Here is an 18,108-nt window from a genome sequence, read left to right as displayed (position 1 = left end):
TTACACGCTTTGTTAAATCTCAAAAACAAAAACCAGTAATTAATTTCCAAAGACACATTCAAACTAACCTATCCATCAAACAAGTGCGAGCACTGCCAGGACAGTCTGCTGAGAGTCACAGAGGCTGCTGGGACAGGCTGGTTTTGAGCCAGGAAAAGCAGAGCACTAATCCTCCTGTTTCCCTTCCACACAGGAAGGTCCCTGGGCTCCATGCTACCTTTGCTGCTTACTTACATCAGTAACCCCTGTTCTGCTCCAAAGCAACAGAACCAGTCATCAGGTTGGTGCAAAGAGCCAACAAACTGAAAGGCATCTTTCATCAAATCTGGAAATACTCCTTACAAATTATTTGTCCAAATGGCAACTGCAAAAACAGTACCCCCTGTGGATATAAGCAAACAAAGAGCAATGCAGAAGAAGAGCACAGTCAAACAGTATACAAGATCTCAAGGACAAAAAAGCATGTAAAGAAAGATTTAAGAACAAAACACTCACCGAGTTGGAGTAACCTCCCCTAGGAGCACTTGGCCAATACTGAGTATTTAAAATGGACAAATCAAGACAACAGAGTAATGGAGTTTGAATCCCGTAGGGAAAGTGAGGAAATGGTAACGAAGCAGCACACAAGGGCTTGTGACAGCTGATTCCTGTGGTAAGTTTCTGATTATAGCACCACATCACCACATACCTTCTTCCTAGAACATCTCTGCATCATGCCATATACCATTGTACTATGAGTTGTCCTTTGATACCACAGATACCATTGTGACACTGGACATCCCAAAGTGAGGGACACAGCAGTGTCATAATACCAAAAGCTTAGGCTAAATAATTCATAAAAAATTTGTACAGACGTTTTCTGTAGGCAAGGCCAGGAGAGTAAGATTTATTTTAAACTTTACAGACTAACAAGCATGTAATTTTGTTAGACATGCATACAAATACCTGAAGGAGTCTAACAGCTAAGAAAGTAACAAGCAAGTTACAGGACTAAATCCTTGTGCAGCTCTGAATGAGCCCCACAGAATTTTCTTACAGCCTACCTTGTGGGGATGAGGAGAAAGGAAAGACCATCACCTGTGAAAGCACTTGAGATTTCTGTTTACAACAAAGTGGAAGTGTCCAGTTCATGTGAAAGTCTGACCTTTTATCTTAAACTGGCTCTCCTCTGTTAAAACCTGTGTGACTATTTTCCAGTCACTATATTTCTCATTATCAAACTTTTAACATTTGTTTACATCATGCTAAACAGAGCATCTGCAGTAAATACAAAAGCTTCAACAGAATTAGAAGAAAAGCTATCTCAGTATTAGCGGTATAAAATCTCAGTATTAGCAGTATAAAAGTGGTATAAAATAGGCCTGAATTCTGCTGTGGCTTTGAGTCCTCCATCACAACATGGGAATAAATCACAGTAAGCAGCATAAGTCTCCAACAGTTTTGAAACAGTTCTGGTTATATTCCTGTAATTCAAGCCTAGAAAAGCAGAGGTTCCCCATTCACAGTTTGGGCTCAGGTTGCAAAAAGCTGTGATGACCTACTGTGGGCTTACACTCCTCACTCCTGAGACAGCAAACACGATCAGTAAAGGCTCCAAGCGTTAAATGCAGTTTCTGTCTGAATTGGGTGCAACCTCCAGTCCAGGAGGACAGAAGAGACCAAGGGTCTAGTAGTTGGTTCAGTACAGAATGAGAAGTTGCTGCAGAAGAGCTAGAAAACAGAAACGAAGTGTCCAAAACATCCATACGACTGTATTCAAACAGCTCCAGTAACTCTGATCTTCTCATGAGATGATGAATCCTTCCTCCTTCCATGTTTTCTACATTTGTTTCTACAGCACAAAGAGGAATTAGATGCAGAAACAGACTTTAGGAAGCTGGAAAAGTTAAAGAAGGCGTAGAGACAAAGTTCTTTAAAAAGCTGTTTTTAAGTGGGTGATTTGCTTAGTCCACCTGCACACCCTCAGGAAGTTCTACCACTACAGGAGCACAGTCATCAGGCTCTGCCTCAAAGTCCCACTTGAATTTCTTCGTTAGGTGAGCCTTGAATTTTTCAGCCTTGTTCCTTAGGGTCCTTTCAACAGCAGCATTGCACGTGTAGGAAAAAAACACCTAAAAGAACAGAGCAAATGTCAGTAAGAACTCAGCTGTGGCACAAACTGTGCATCATCAACAGTGTGTACCACGTAAAGTTTAAAGTTAGGTCCACTGGGAAAGGATCAGACATCCTGGAAAACGTCTTGGGGGCAACCTAAGTGCAAAGCCTGCACTTTGCCTCTCATCCCACAGCCAAGACAGACGGACGTTCTGCTTGTATTCCACTGAGTTAGCCTTAGAAATATTTGCACTAAGGTAGTAACTTTGTTTCAGGCAGAAGTATATATGTTATTAAATAAGCATATTTCAGAATTCTGCAATACGTAAGTGTGAGCAAGAAAAACCCTCTGGCAGAGCAGGAGGGGAAAAAAAGAGACTGTGAATTTTTATCTGCCACATATCCAATTTTACAGCATGAATCAACAAGGCCAACAGGTAATTATACCATTTTTTTTTCACGGTTGGATGGACCACGAGATCTCCCAGCATATTTTTGTAATATTGTATAATCAACACCTTAGAAAACAGAGGAAATGCAATAAAATGTCTTGAAGGTAAGAAAGAAATGGGAGCTCTCTTGAAAAAGTCCAGTTATTCCGAGCACAGCTATTCATTTCAGCACAGGGCACTGAAATCTGGAATAACCATTGAGGCTGGCTCCTCCCCACCATTCAAACGCACAAATCTGTAAACTTTTCATAAATTCACAGCCTTCTGTTGGCATTTTAAGAGTTAAAGTACCTGTGTATGATTAAACAGGTCATTTATCCTGAAATCCCATCTCTCATCAGCCCACTTCTGATCCTATACCAAACTTGTGGTCCAGAATTCATTTCCATAGGAAGAAATTTATAATTCAGAAGTCAAAGAAAAATTTCATTGCACAATGGAATTGAAGGAAAAACTGCTTGGGGTAAAAAACTAATTCTTACTTGGAAGAGACCCACTGACAGCTGCATAAAACACTGACAATGAACAGCAAAGTTTGTTGCTTTGCTTATGATCATTTGCCCATTCCTTGATCGTTGTAGTGTAAAACTAACTCTTGGTAACACAGCTCCCTTACACAGAAAGACCGCTATGACAAAAAAGATTAAAAGATTATACCTCCCACTTCTCCTCAATGAATTGCACATTAAATTTCATAACTTATTTCATCAATCTTTCTTTCTTTAAACATTGTCAAGGTTGCATACTCAATGGAGGTTATGCTGCACTCTTCCTGCTTTAGATCAAACTCCAAAGATAAAATTGCTGCGCTCAAAGCTGAACACACAGATAACACCCCCCAGCCTCTCCCATTTGGCACTTCCATCCACCTGTCCACATCCAAGTAAGACTGTTAACTCTGCTGACTGTGCACATGAAGAGACTGGGTAACACAACTCCCTAGCACTGCTTCAGCCCCCCCTCCCCTCTCCAAAATGTACAGCAGGATCTTGGAGTTACAACTAGAGAAAAGAAACCATTCCCTAAGAAAGGAGAATGCAATACCAATTTGCCACAAGCATCTCTAACATAACTTACTACTGGTTCCTGCTGTGATTAAATTTCTATTGCTGAGTTTTACCAGTGTATTCGGTTACGGCTTTTTTTTTAATCTAAGTTTTCCTTAGATATGAAATTTCTGTCTATTTGCTGATCCGTTCGCATGGTTAAAGTGAGTGGAAGTAAGTGGCTTTACTGCTGCTGGTTTATAGATTTGCTCAGGCCCACCTCAGTATAAGCAGAGCATTTCTACATTTTGGACTAACCATAGATTTCCTATGAGTGAGAATTTAATTCTAGGAAACCTTTACCTTTGTATAAAACGAGCAGGAATGGCAATAAAATTTAAATACTATCAATGCCCTAAAATTTAAATACTATTTAAAAAAAAATAAATACTATTTAAATACTAAAATTTAAATACTATCAATGCCCTAAACTAAATAATTTTAACTTCAACTTTTCTGCATGCTAATCATACCATTCAAGCTGACCAAAAATTATCATCATCAGTATTTTATGCTACACTATTTTTCCCTTTTTTTTTTTTTTTTTAAATGAATGGTATTTGGGGGAAGAAAATCTAAAAAATAAATACTTTAAAAAATATCAACAGACATCATCTTGCACTTGCTCAGCCTCTCTCACAGCTGTTCAGCTTAATGCAGCTAAAAGCATGAATCATTTTTAGAAAAAGTATGCTGGTACAATCCAGTCACATTAGATGAGCTGCTCCAGAACTCTAAAACTGTGCTAATGTTACCAGACTACTTCCAGCATTATTTGCAAGGAAAACAACAAAACAGACACAGTCCCCATTCTGTGTTGTAGCTATCTTCATTTGTCTTTTATCTCACTGCCTCACTTTGCTGGCCTCTGTGCATGCTGACTAACTCAAATTGATAATACGTCAAACTCTTCTAGGCAGAAGATCAATAAAACTCATCATTAAACTCATCATCAGATCAAGCTTGGGGATGACAAGCAAGTGGCATTTCTGTAAGTCCTCTCCTCCCACTCCCATTTTTCAAGGGATAGTCACAGACGTACCTGTAAGGTGCTGGTTAAAAAGTTATCCTGGGAGACAATGTCCACAAAAAAATCAGATGGGATTTCATTGAGCTGGTGATACAGCACAAAGATGAGATTTGTGTAAAGGTCTTGATACTTTCCAACAGCAACTTCAGAACGGCACAGAATATTTAAGAGTCTTTTCCAGTGTTCAAATGCATCATATACATTCCCGATCAGGAAGCAAATAAAAGCAAACTGCAACTCAGCTGCACATATTGAACAAAACAAAATAAAAGCTACATAAGTTAAACAATATCCAAAGTACACGTCCTCTTAAAATCTCTGTAAATGACTGCATAGCTGCTTGGTTTAACTTTTGCATATAAACAAAATTCTGCCTTCCAAGTGATTCTGCTAACAGCAATTGATACTCCAAATACTATTTCCTAATGCTCTGTTCTTCAGCTTTAGCATAACTGGGCAGAGCTCGCTGTAACTCTAATGATCATCTTTGGAGAGTGACTGTGCTGGAAATCAAAGTACAGAGCTACCTTAGGACTTCCAGTGTCGTCCATCTTCTTAAAAACACTCAGGATACACCATTATAAAAACAGACACAGCTGGTACTCTGCAAGCATTTGTTCCTCCTGTACCTGGGTTTCTAAAGCCATACAGGAGTGCAAATGCCTTTGAGCAGAAGGGTGCTGGAACACTGGAAGAGGTGAGCATTGGATTAATGGATGTTTTTCCATCATTGAATTAAGAGCCAGGACATTTCCTCACTGGATGCTTAGCATCAGCCAGAAAAATGGTGTCACCATTTCCCAGGGCTCTGGGAAACTTAACATATGACGATGTAAGCAGCTCTTTGTGTATTCTAGAATTGTCTACAACAATTTTGATAAAGAATGAACTATATAACATTAATATAGAAAAGATGGATGAAGGGAAAAACAAAGGCTTACTCCAAAGCTCAGCAATCCTGACGCTCTGGCTCATGTCCTTTGTCCATGCTGCCACTGAACACACCCCCCAGGACTGCCACAGATTTGATATTTATTTGTATCACAAGCTGTCAGAGAAGGCTAGCAAGTAATTACAGCACTGTGACCAGGAGGCGCAGCTCCAGTACAGGATCTCCATGTGCCTCCCTGCTGGTGCCTGTTGGTGAACCGATACCAGCACACCACCAGGAAGGGGAGAAGAACCTGAGAACTGCAATGTTCAGCCCTGTTCAATGCCCCCAGGACCCTACTGGCTCTGTCCTCAAATCATTTCATAGCCAAATTGCCAGGCTGGCACCTGCACACCAGCAGCAGCATGCTGTGCCTGCTGGCCAGGGGGGGATCTGCAGTGCCCCCCAACCACAGCCAGCTGCAGTGGATGCTTTTAACTTAATGTGAGGCAATCCAGGCTCTAAATGTATTAGTGCAGCACCAAGGAGCAAGAGAAGCAACAGACACTATGAATGTGAGCACTCGCACCCTGGTACCACTAATAATACAGGCCCTGCAGACTGCAGCCCCAAAAACTTTCTCTGTCCCGTGCAGTCACGCATTTAAAAGGCCACACGTGGACAAAGTCCAAAGGCTTCATGCTGGGGCTCTCATTTTTACAGTGAAACGACTTCATTTTTCCTAAGCACCCAAGTGGGACACTCTGTACTCACCAAGCAAATCCTGAGGCTGGCTGGCGTATCGCTGGTTGATCACTTTTTCTAGCGCGTAGCTCAGGTCCATGCTGTGCCTGGTTATCTCCTCCGGAGTAGCCCCATCGGGGTACATCTGCTTTGGCAGCTCTGTGAATCGGATCTCAGTGCCAGCCCTCGGCTTCATCTCGGGGAGCCGTGCCATGCCCTCGGCATAGCTCCTGCACCCCGCATCGTACGGGGGCAGCTTCTGCCCTGCACGGTCCTCGCTGTGCTTCCCTGACGCAACCGGGAGCACCTCGGAGAAGGCGCTGATCTGCCCGCTCTCCGGCTGCAGCTTCCTCACCACCGGCTCGCTGATGAAGCTGCTGAGGGAAATCCACTTCTTCAAGCTCTCGTACGGGTAGGGCCCGAGGAACTTGTCCATCTCCTGCAGGTTCTCCCTGAAGGCCTCAGCCTCCCCTGGAGCTGGGGCCGCCAGGTCTACCGCCTCGCTGCCGGCGTCCCAGCGCAGCACCCGCACCTCGCGGCGCTGCAGGCTGAGGAAGAAGCCCGCCCGCGGCCCCGTCTCCCGGCTGCCGGCTCCCCTGGCAGCGCTGTAGTGAAGGAAATGGACGCCGGGGGGAATCATCTTGACGCCGCGGAAGCGGGGCCCCACGGCCCAGCTGTTGTAGTCGATGCCGAACTCGGTGCCCTCGGGCACGCCCAGCACCACCACGGTGGCGCCCTCGAAGAAGAGGCGCTTGGCCAGCTCGGGGTCCAGCTGCGGCCCCGACATGGCTCAGCTCGGCTGAGCTCGGCTCGGCTCGCTGCGACCGCCAGCGCCGGGCGGCCCCGCAGAGAGAGGCGGCCCTGCCCCGCTCCGCCCCGCCCGCTCCTTCCCCGAAAGCGCCCGGGCAGCCCCACGCCTCAGCGCCGCCGTTCCGGGCCCGCTCGGGCCACAAAGGCTCTCCGGGGCTCCCCGCAGCTCGCAGGGTGCCTCCAGGGATGCTCTCCCTGCCCACAGTCCCACGCTGCCGCAGGTCTCCCCGCCTGGCAGCCGGCGCCCTTCTCCTGTGCCCCCCCCTCCTTGCTCCTAGAGAGCTGCCTCCCGCTCCAAGGCCAGCAGTTGCCTCGTTTCGACCCAAAATCGCGTCCCTCCTCCCCCCCAGGAAGGACTGTCGCTTATCCAGCCCCCGAAGCTGGCAGTCAGCCCCTAGCTGCACACCCAGAGCCCCGTGGTGGGACAGACAGACTGAGAGCCCGGGACAGACACCCGGACAGCAGCATCACCTCCCAGGGCAGGGGAAGCTCCTCAAAGACAAGCGCAGCCCCCTCCTCCCTGTGTTTTGAACATCTTCACGACCACTATAGCCTTCCTAACTGCATCATACAAATACGCCACACAGCAGAGCTGAGGCATAAGCCATAAAGAACACCTTTCTTTCACCTCCCCGTTAGACAGCAATACCCAAACTGGCGTCTTTGCTATATACAAGGGAGAGGCCAGTGTTTTAATGTGCAGAAAACCTGGTTGGACATGCCTCCCATCCCCCAGTTGGTCCATCCTCTTGGTGGGAAAGAGTCCAATGAGGCCACAAGCTGGTTTAGCATCAAACACATTTATTTCACTTTTATTGAATACAAGAACAGTGAGCACACACGCATACACCACCGAGCACTGAAAAGGAGTATGACCGAAGGGGGGAGAAGGAGAACAAGGGAAGAGAAAACGGGAGTTAGTGAAGGAACAACAGAGCACTGCAGCTGATTGGTAAGGTGCTTTTCAAATAAAAATAAATATTTATTGTTATTGTTACTGTTAATATTACTCATGCAATTGCAGGCCAGGTTTGGAATGGATTTATGGGATCAGGTAAAAACAGGCACTCATGTCTCTCATTCCTTTCAACAGAAAGGCCCCTGGAAGAAAACAAATGGTAATCAGCTATCCAAAACGGCAGCAACACAAGGGGCAGGCTGCAAGAGCCAAACCTGCAGGGGCATCAGTTGTTGCTGAGCAGCAGAAACCCACACCTCACCAGGTGAACAAGCAGTGAACTTTTTTCCTTTTTTTTTTTTTCTTTCCTTTTTTCTTCTTTTTCTTTTCTTTTTTTTTTTTTTTTCTTTTCTTTTTTTTTTTTTTTTTGAACATCGTCACCCCCATTAAACAAGTTACGGAAGCCAGGGAACTGGATCCATTCACTCCACACATAACTAGTCTGAGTCCAAACTCACATCAATTCTAACTGTGTAAGGCCCCTAATTTAAAGAGTAACCTTCATTTTTATAATGGTACACATGATGAAAAATGCAGGTATCTATCTTCAGAGTAGCCTGTGGTTGGTTGTAAGGGTAGCAAAGCCACATGGTCTCCTCTGAGTACGAACTACAGTGTGCTGAAGAACAACCAGCACGGTGTGCAGGTCATTGCTAATAGGCAAGAAGGGCTAGATGCCCTGTGCAGGCACTGAGAACTGGTCCTCTGTCACCCGGTGTGTCCCTCTGAAAGTGTGACTGCTATTGACAGCTGGCTTGGATGTACATAAAAAGGAAAGAGAGAAAATTAGCCTCTCTGCAACTGGCTTAATTCTTTCTGTTTTGGGGTCCGGTCTCTAAAAGCAGCAGGTCACAAGCAGATGAACACACTCAGACAGAAGCTGAGGGAGACCCCACAACCAACTTCTTCAGGAACATGACTGCACTGGCATCAGCCATCAGCTCTGTCCACTGTCCAAGTAGCCTGTGCTCAAGTCTTCAATGCTTGCGGGGGAAACCTATACACCAGAAGGAGAACAGACTTCATGAGGACACAATAGCAAGCAGTTGATGATCCAAGGCTGCCAGAGACCAAGACAGGAGATTTGGTAAGGCAGGTCTGCCCACAACATCCTAATGGTTCAGGCTCTCCCTGCTCACCGTCATCCTCAGATCCATTGCAGAAACCGGTTAAATGCACCTATTTCTGGGCAGTCTATGTGAAGGATGGGAGACTAAAGGCAAAATGGTGCAGAATTGTGGGCCCTTCTGTTTACGCAGGAGATAGAGATAATCCCAAAACGGAAATGTGTTAATTTCCTTTCCTTTCTGATTTTTGTTCCAAGTCTAACTGCCTGGTTCACAGTGTACAAGACCCTGGGCTTGGCCCATAATCCCCTTCCAAAGGCAGCCATAGAGAAGGTCTGTCTCTAAAGGCAGAGTCATCGTGAGTTGTGGGGCAGGCAGTTTCACTGGTATCTCCTTGACACATGCCTCCTTACATAGAAGAACCAGGCTCTGTCATCCAGCCTCGTACATTTGGGACACTGCAGTGATGGAGACAACGTGGTCTCTCTACTGCCTGCCCTTGGGCAGCACCTGGAGGCAAGGACAGGGAAGGACTGCCATTGCTCTGCCATCACCATCACTAACCATCGCAGCCGGGGCGGAAGGAAAGCAGGGCAGAAACAACTATTCTGCCTCCAACCCTTCCTACTACAAATCTTAAGTAATTGCATTACTGGGGTCCAGAAACAATGCAAATCAATCCAAAACAACCCAAAAGTCTTCACAGCTCAATGAGCTGAAGAGAAGTGATGAACATGGTCCTGCAGCTGCAACCTTGATCCCAGCTGATGCTGATGCCTTTGGGTGGGAGCCAGGGAGAGGATCTAGGGCTGCAGGAGCAGCCTGAACCTCCTTCCTTGCCCTGCCAACTCACCACTGAGCAACCTTTTCCAAACACCACATACTGCAACAGGAAACCCAGCCCTCCTCTGTCATGTGGATCAGTCAGCAGGACTTCTCCCACCTCTCTCTCTCCCCTTCCTCCCTCCAAACAGCAGCGGCTGACACCTTCCCTGTTCTCTTCTTGCAGGACTGAGAGTCCCAATGTGATCTAAGAGTCTTAAAATACACCAACCACAGTCAATCAAATAAGTAATAATTTAAAAATGTCATCATGTTTACCAGTGCTGTTGAATTATTTCAGTATTGTTCCCCCCCTCCCCCCTTGTTATATATAATAATATACATAACTTAAATGCACATCCATATGAAACCCCTACAGGCTGCATTTTTATAAATGAGAAACCATATACATATAATTTGTTTTGTTTGAAATGAAATCAATTCTTAAATACCTTCAGAGAACAAGAGGTTGGACAAGTGCACAGAGAAGGGGAAGAGTTAACAGAACCCCAAAAGATGCAAAAGAACCAGCATGGAATGAGGAGAAGGGCGAAATCAAACTTCCAAATCGGAAAATAACTCTAAAGTAATAAACTCAATGTTTTTCTCTCTTCTTTCCAGAGGTGGGGAATGGTTTTGCTTCTGCTTGTGTTTGTTTTATTTCAGTTTGCTTATTTCTTGCTTTGTTGCAAAGCAGTTTTCCTTTCCATTTAATGTGCAACAAATGAACTCATGATTGTGTATCCTTTAATGTAACATGCAGGATGGTGGCTTATTGTATTATTGTTATAATTATGTTTTTATAATCTTATTTTATCACCAATCCAGTAAATTCTTCAATTTATCTGCAAAGAGGGTGGTTTTGTTTGTTGTTGGTGTTGTTTGCTATTCATTTCCAGCATATAGCAGCAGTGCAAGGATGCATTTTGTTTCCTGTTTTTATATATATATATATATGTGTGTGTGTGTGTGTATGTATATATATATATATAATATATTTGCTATTCCTTTTTTAAAAATTTTGTCTCTCGCCATAAACATTGCAGCCAGGATGTCTATGTCTTGCTGACAAATCCAGCATGAAGGCTCCTTCTTCACTGTTCTCCAGGTTTGAATACAGATGTTGACTTCCAAGAACATGTTGGTCAAGATTCCTGTACAAGGCAGATGAAAATGACTGGTCACGGGGTGTTCCTTTTCTGACTTATTCGACTATAACAGGTTTCCTGTTTGTATGAGGGCAATGGACAGTAAATTTGCAAACATTTAGGGACACTATTTTCACTTCTTTACCAGGATGTCGGTCATTAGAAGGACCTTTTAGTTCTCACTCAGCTGGTGTTGGTGTATAGGGGAGATATCAGTGGATCACTGATTACTTTAGGCCATTAAATTATAACTGAGTGGCTCCCTAAGAGATGCAAAAATGTCTAGGCTTATTTGTGCTGTGTTAAAGGAAGTAAAAGTAGACAGATGCAACAGCCTTTTCTGACCTTCCAAACTGAAAATCTTCATATAATAAAGAAACATGAAATCCCATTTCCAAGAGGCCTCTTGAAACGTACTGTCTAGCTCGCAACTGAGCTCCTCAAACATTTTTCAGTAGTGAAGCTGCCTTCAAAAGTTCCCCTTCCCTTTTTCAACATGCTCCTCTGCCCCTTAGCTGCTCTAGTACAGATGTTTGTTGAGAGGTGCCATGGTCTTGCTGTACAGATGGCTACAAAATAGCTGTAGCAATCTGATCGGGGAGCAAAGGGGTCAGAATAAGGGGGTAAGAGTAGAGCAGGACTCCTCAAGCCAGTTTTGCCCTGGAGAAAAATGTGTGCGGAGCTGTATCTGATTTGAGGTACCTGCAGGGAGATGCAAACCTTGTGTGCTGCTGCCTGCACCTGCATGGTTCTAAAAGGACAACCTGGGGAACAGGGATTATAAAAACCTCTTTTGCCAATACTGGTCTGATACTTGGGAATGACTACAAAACCTGTTGCCAAGTTTCTCAGGCTATCCATATTGGTATCACCTCTCCCACTCCCTGCCCCAGGGAGATGAGCAGGTCCTTCCTCTTTACATGCAAATGGTTCTGAACCCTCTGCTGAGTGGGAGAGCAAGGTGACATATACAACATTGCTTCTGGTGATGTGGCACTGGCTTTATAACCACAGCCATGTGGCCATGCCTGTAATCACCATCATACTGGAACTGCTGGCTGAGAGCTGCCACTCCTGTGTCACAAAGCAGCAGCAATTGCTACCAGCACCTGCAGCTGGTGGGGTCAGTCCCAAATACCGACCATGACTAGCTGTGGAAATGTGCCCGGGCTGTTTGAGCAGGAAGGTGAGCAAAGCCCATGCACTGTGGAAATGCATGCTCTGCCTACGCAATCGCATGGAGACCTAAGCAAGCATCAGTGAAGAACCTCTGCAAAGGACTCCACTGCGTTATTACACATGATATGGTGTCCGGGATATGCACAGACACTTTATTACATACATCTCTTACACAGCAGGTATAAGCTGTACCTGGTAACTTCTCCACCTACCTGAGGTTTCTTGTCTCTTTCCTCTGGAGAAGGTTCTGTTTCTCTGTATACCACAGCTTTGGTTACCAGCATGTCAGGATGCTGTAGTTTTGCCTCTTTGATTGCTAAAGCCAGTGCCTAAAATCAGAATGATGAAAGTATTCATTAACATTTCCATCAAGTCTGGTACTAGCATTGCTCTCAACCAGCAGATGAAAAGCAGCTGGAGCTGAATGGGATTCCAGGCAGACACAGATGCAGAGATTCAAAGCTGAAGCTACACATAATGGCCTGGCAGAAAAGGCTGGAACCTATCACCGACCAGGTGTTTGTACAGCACTGGGAGGCCTTGTGCACTGCCCTTCATTTGCTGTCTTTTCTGTAGAGATGCACAATGTCCCAGGCTCCCTTCAGAAACCCAAGCAAAGGAAGAGCAGCAATTCTCTGCAGAAATACCCTAGAAAAAAAAAAAACTAAAATAGTGTTTTTACTAAATTTATTATAATTCTAAAAAATCTAGAATTAATTTTAGAGCCTGCTGAAGATCACTTTAAAGTACTTTAGAACTTCAATTTCATTTTTTAAGCAACAAATCCCAAAGAATTAGCTCACAGGGAAATGACCCTGCAGCCTGAGGGATTTATGTCAGTAAGAAGTTTTTCACTTTTTGTTCCTATGTCATGGAGGCAGATGCAAAACAAAGTCACCTGGAGGGAGTCAGCCCATAGTAAGACTGAAAGAAAGGGAGAACTTGTCTCACTGCAGGGTATTGCAACAGAGAAAAGGCAACTGGAAACGTAATCTGTACTGCTGCTTCACTTCTGCAACAGGTGCTGATGGGAGCTGGGCTGGGAACTCTTGCTCAGTATAAACCAAATGATCCTGTCCTTTTGCAGGCCAAGTGGGTGATGACTGATGTTACTCCTTCCGAGATGGAGCTGGGGTTTCCCGTGAGTACCACTGTACCTCCTGGAGGTACACAACTGCCCCCTTCTATGGTCTGTGCAGTGCTGGTAGGTTTGGGGCCTCAGGGCTCTGTTTTCAGAGTGAAGGACCAAACATGTACAAGCCAGAACCAGAAGCACTGAGTGACATAGCCAGGGGCAGCCACAGCTGGGCAAAGCCAGGGTATTGTGCTCCTACCTGGTCCTGGTCCACATCTTCATCTCCTGTGATAATGATGCGTTTCTCTATCCTGGTCTCTGAAAATCCTCCTTTCACAGTCTGCACAAGAAAAAGACACAGCACTCACTTGCAGCCCTCCAGGACCGGTGCCCTGCCTCAGCCCCACACCTTGCAGCCCACAGGCTTTTGGGGAAAAAAGACTAACACAAGGCCTTGCCTGCAGCCGCTTGGTCACAGGACAGATAGTAAGATTCAGAATCCAAGAGTCATCATGCTGCCTCTGTCTGCGTGTGAAGGAGAGGAGTTGGAGAGCACCCAACAAACCAGTTCCTGGCAGGTGTAACTGCCCACCAGAGGAGGGACAAGGCCAGCATCATCTTAGGAACTCCCTGGTTGTTTCATGCATCTCCCCCTAAGCTTGACTCAGTGCATGGTTGGAGCTAGCACGACACAGCTAATCACAGGGAGTGTAGGAGTAACAGCAAAGGAAAAGGGCCAGTGGCAGGCAGGTAGTGGAGCACCACTCTTGCCGGGTTTCTACTTTCATTTATGTGTACTTACTTTGGGAATGAAGTGGCTATGGGTGAGGTCCTCTGATGCAGCTACACCTCCTTAATTTTCTAACATCTCTCCCCCTTGCCTGAGCCAATCTCTAATAAATCCAATATACCAACACGAACATGGCTCCCATAGATGAGATGAGGTGAGGTGCTCTGGCACTGGTGTGAGGTGCCTGGCAGCTGTGCTATGGATTTTCTGGACAAGGGATCTGACTTGAGGTATGCCTGGATTAACACACACCAGTTACAAGGACAGGGAGTTGCACACACGCTGGTGGCAGCGTAATGCATTCTCTTCCATCCCCGCTGCTGCATTGAGGACCAATATTTCAGCAATGCCAAGCTCTGCTTTTCCTTCTTGATCCAGTGACTCCCTTCCCTCCCAATATACCAAGGCACAGAGGTGGGCATGGCACTTGGGCACAGTCCATGGGGGTGATTAACACCCAAAGTCAGTCTAACACAGTTTATCCTTGTCTGAAATCCCCTGGAGTCATGCCTAGCTGCACTGAATGGGTAGCACAGCAGGGCTGAACTGGGCCAGGGGCTCTTGGAGTGCAGCAAAGGGCCAGATGATGATCTCCCACAGGCCAGCAGCCACTTTTTCAGGTTGTAAGGAGGGGAAAGGCATCTTCTTAGAGACAGATCTTGTCATGGGAGACTCCCTTCTGAAGGGAACAGAAGGCCCAATATGCAGACCAGACCCACTTCACATGGAGGTCTGCTGCTTCCCTGGGGCCTGGATTAGGGACATGAAGAGAAAACCTCCTGCCTTGTTTCAGCCTTCAGACTATTACCTGTTACTATTTTTTCAAGTAGGCAGTAATGAAGTTTCAAGACAAAGTCCGAAGGCAATCAGAAGAGACCTCATGGCCTTGGGGAAACAAGTTAAGGAGTCAGGAGCACAGGTTTGTTCTCTACCCCTCCAGTTGTAGGGACTGATGAGGTGAGGAGAGGAAGAGCCACCAAATCAGTGTCTGGCTCCGAGCCTGGTGTCACCTGCAGAACTTTGGGTTCTTTGATCACGAGTCTTTTTACAAGACACCAGCAATGGATGGGGTTCATCTGTCTCTAAGGGGAAAAAGGATCTTTGCTCAGGAGTTAGCAGTGCTCACTGATAGGACTTTAAATTACTAGAGCCATGTGGTACCAAAGGCACAAGGGACATTGACTGCCCCTTTTGGAGATGCTCTTACCTTGGTAACGTGGGTAGTGGTGGAAGTGGAGAGGGTTTCTGCAGTGGCACTGAATATGCTGGTGAGCACTTCCTTCCCAGCAGAGCTGCCGGTGATCTGCAGGACAGAGCAGCAGTGTCAGCAGAGGCTGCCACAGGGGAGCCTTTATTTAAGACTGGCTCCCTTGGCGCTTCCAAAGGTCTGGGACCTTCCCACTGGGACAATGTTGCTGAGGTGAGCGTGTCTGCCCCGCTGAGGGGAGAGCACGGCAAGGGAAAAGATGACATGCTGTGCTTCTGACTGGATGGGTGTTTTCATGCGGTGCAGAACAGCTACCCCAAGCCTAGACCAACAAAAAAGTCTCCGCAGCAAGGAGATGATTTGATCACAGCATCTCACTCTTGCCCATCAGTGCCTTAGAGCCACTGTAAAGGCAGGGCTCTCAGGCTTCCTCTGTCCCTAAACACAGCACTTTGCTTTTCATGGAAGCATCTGGAAAGCCTAAGCCAAGCACTGCCTCCCTGGGCTCCAGGCTCACCGGGTGACCAGCATAGGGTGGCACATGGCATTTGGCCACGCTTGATTCCATTTCAAAGGAATAATCAAAGCAGGAAGATGCTTTATACAGGAAGGGCTGCTGCTGGGCAGGGTTGTTGACGGCTGTCACCTCCAGGGAGTTAGGAGTCATTAAGCATGACCCTGGGTAGTCTGGCAGCACCCTCAGCGCTAAAGATATCTCAGCCCACTTGAGACTTCACCAGGAACTTGGCTACTTTATTTTGGGGAATTATCCTCCTTCAGCTGATGCTCAGGGCGTACATGCACCACAGGAGAAACACCACAGGCATGGTTCCCCAGCCTTCTTGCCCCCCAGTACCCATGCACCCTTCTGCTCTCGCCCAGTACCACAGGATCAGCCACGGTCACTGAGCTGCAAAGGCAGGAGGCCAGCAGGATGGCCAGCACAGCCCCAAGGGACTGCCTACCCCTCTCCTTCCCTCCCTCCCTCCCGTACCCCACTCACTGGTGACACAGAGCGAAGTTCTGTCACGGGGCCAGCCCCTTTCCCAGGCTTGGTGGTGTTATCCTGAAAGAAGAGCACACGGGCAGGTGAGCTCAGGCACAACGCGCAGGCCAGCGCGGCAAGCTCCAGAGGGCAGCTTTGGAGCAGGGCAGCTTGCCCCAGAGCCTTCGCTGGCGAGGCGAGGTCTTCCTCTCCCCACCCCAGCAGCACGGCCTGTGCCAGCCTCCCTCCCCAAAACAGGGGGATGGCACGGGACATCCGCAACCCCAGCACCGTGAGGGCCAGCCCCGCTTACTGAGGTTGTTGGCACAGTCTCTGCGGTGACTGCCTGAGCAGCAGCTGTCGTGTCTTTGTGGCCAAGGGCGCTTCCTTCCACCTGCCAAAGGCAAAGGCAGCCTCGTGAGCCTGGAGGTGCCTGTGAAGGGGCTACGTCTACAGAGATGGAGCTTTACTTCCCTGCTGCCAGGGAAGCAATGCCTGTGGGCCCAGCAGCACAGTGCGGAGCACACGGTGACCGTCCCCCTCTGCAGACATCGCCACATCCAGCACTGCAGCAGCACGGCAGGCTGGGCAAGGGAAGCACGTGTAGGGGAAGGGTTCAAGGGTGCCTGCATGGAAAAGTAAATGCAGAGTAACTTTGGACAGGCTTTGAATTGATGTTCTGGGGAGTACAGCGAGACAAGAGAAAGCAAAGAACCCCAATGGTCTTAGCTTAGCTACTGGCTCTCACAGCACTGGTGTCTGGGGCCAGTTTTTGCTGGATTTAGGCTCTGCAGAGCCACCTGAGAGCAGGTCCACAAGAGGACAGACCCAGCCATGTCACCTGGGCTGCTTCTGGGGTGCTGATCTGGTGAGGAGCAGAGGCGTCTTCAGGATTCTTTGTGCCCAACCCCAAGCCAAAAGTCACAGCATCCGTTTTCAGGGCTCGTGACTGTAGAAGAAACATGGGAAATCAGCCACTGCTCCCACAAAACCTGCTTCCCTGGGCACACCAAGGCAGCCCTGCCTGGAGGACACTTCAGTGCTCCTCCTGCACCAGTGTGCCTGATCAGAGCCCCACTGTAATCTTCTGCAAGTGCCACTGTGTGTGACAACCTGCACGTGTCATGCTGGCCCTCACCAGACCAAGAGCAGAGCCCAGCTGCTACACTGGGCTAATAGCTACCATGCAAAGAGCCCTACAGGACTGACATACCTCAAATCAGACCCGATGCTCCATCCCAAGGTTGCCAGGGATTTTTTTTGACAGATTTACAGATACCGCAGGGCTGGGCAAATTGGTCTTCACCCACCAATTCTATTTCTCTTGTGACCTTTGGCATTTCTATGATCTGCTTCAGTTCCTGACAGCTGCAGTGACACTTGGCTGCCAGACAGAGGCTAACTTGGGGAAACTTGGGTTTCCAGCATATGCCCAGCATTTCTGAGACAACTGCCCCTGCTGAGAGCTGGAGTTGACAATCCAAGCCCACAGCCCAGCAGCACATGATGCTCCAAACAAGGGCTGTCTCAGAGGAAACTTGCTTTCTTCTGTAGCTTCTTCCTGGCTCCAGGTCTGGACTCATGCTGCGAGCAGCTCCAGAGAGCAATTGGGGAATTCACCTGGCTGGGGCTAGGGAGCTGTGGCCAGCGCTGACTGGCCCAAGCAGAAGATGCTCTGGTCCCGTGCAGAGATCATGCTATATTTCATCCAAGGTGGGGCTGGCTCTACTGTCCTCTCTCAGCAGCATACGCTCAGCTTCCCCTCAGACACACATGTGCCACATGCAGCTTTCTTAGCCCTGCTATAAGCACTCCCAGCGTATAGCTGGT

At 47.2% G+C, this 18,108-nt stretch overlaps 2 protein-coding genes across 9 annotated transcripts in view; both read right to left on the bottom strand.

Moving 5' to 3' along the window:
* Positions 1-782: 782 nt before the first annotated feature.
* AAR2 (AAR2 splicing factor) lies at positions 783-7,077 on the bottom strand. Its single transcript, XM_082773582.1, has 3 exons — positions 6,268-7,077; positions 4,635-4,864; positions 783-2,111 (listed from the first exon to the last, which is right to left on the bottom strand). Exons 1-3 carry the CDS (start codon positions 7,022-7,024, stop codon positions 1,944-1,946), a joined length of 1,155 nt encoding a protein of 384 aa, XP_082629708.1. The 5' UTR covers positions 7,025-7,077; the 3' UTR covers positions 783-1,943.
* A 757-nt stretch (positions 7,078-7,834) lies between these two features.
* The window catches only part of EPB41L1 (erythrocyte membrane protein band 4.1 like 1), a 72,118-nt gene continuing 61,844 nt past the window's right edge, over positions 7,835-18,108 (bottom strand). For 5 of the 8 annotated variants that reach the window (XM_082773560.1, XM_082773562.1, XM_082773563.1 and 2 more), the window contains 7 exons: positions 17,120-17,227; positions 16,592-16,672; positions 16,297-16,359; positions 15,294-15,389; positions 13,556-13,636; positions 12,434-12,550; positions 7,835-11,048 (listed from right to left, as the gene is read on the bottom strand). In XM_082773560.1, the coding sequence (XP_082629686.1) occupies positions 11,040-11,048; positions 12,434-12,550; positions 13,556-13,636; positions 15,294-15,389; positions 16,297-16,359; positions 16,592-16,672; positions 17,120-17,227 (555 nt within the window). In that variant the 3' untranslated portion in view covers positions 7,835-11,039. The remainder of the gene's footprint in view (positions 11,049-12,433; positions 12,551-13,555; positions 13,637-15,293; positions 15,390-16,296; positions 16,360-16,591; positions 16,673-17,119; positions 17,228-18,108) is intronic. The other 3 variants (XM_082773561.1, XM_082773566.1, XM_082773567.1) reach the window with 1 other exon arrangement.

Source organism: Aythya marila, assembly GCF_965140915.1.
Source record: "Aythya marila genome assembly, chromosome: 16".
In the NCBI taxonomy this organism is placed as follows: domain Eukaryota; kingdom Metazoa; phylum Chordata; class Aves; order Anseriformes; family Anatidae; genus Aythya; species Aythya marila.
Note: the sequence above shows the minus strand (reverse complement) of the source record. Positions and strands in the feature narration are given on the sequence as shown.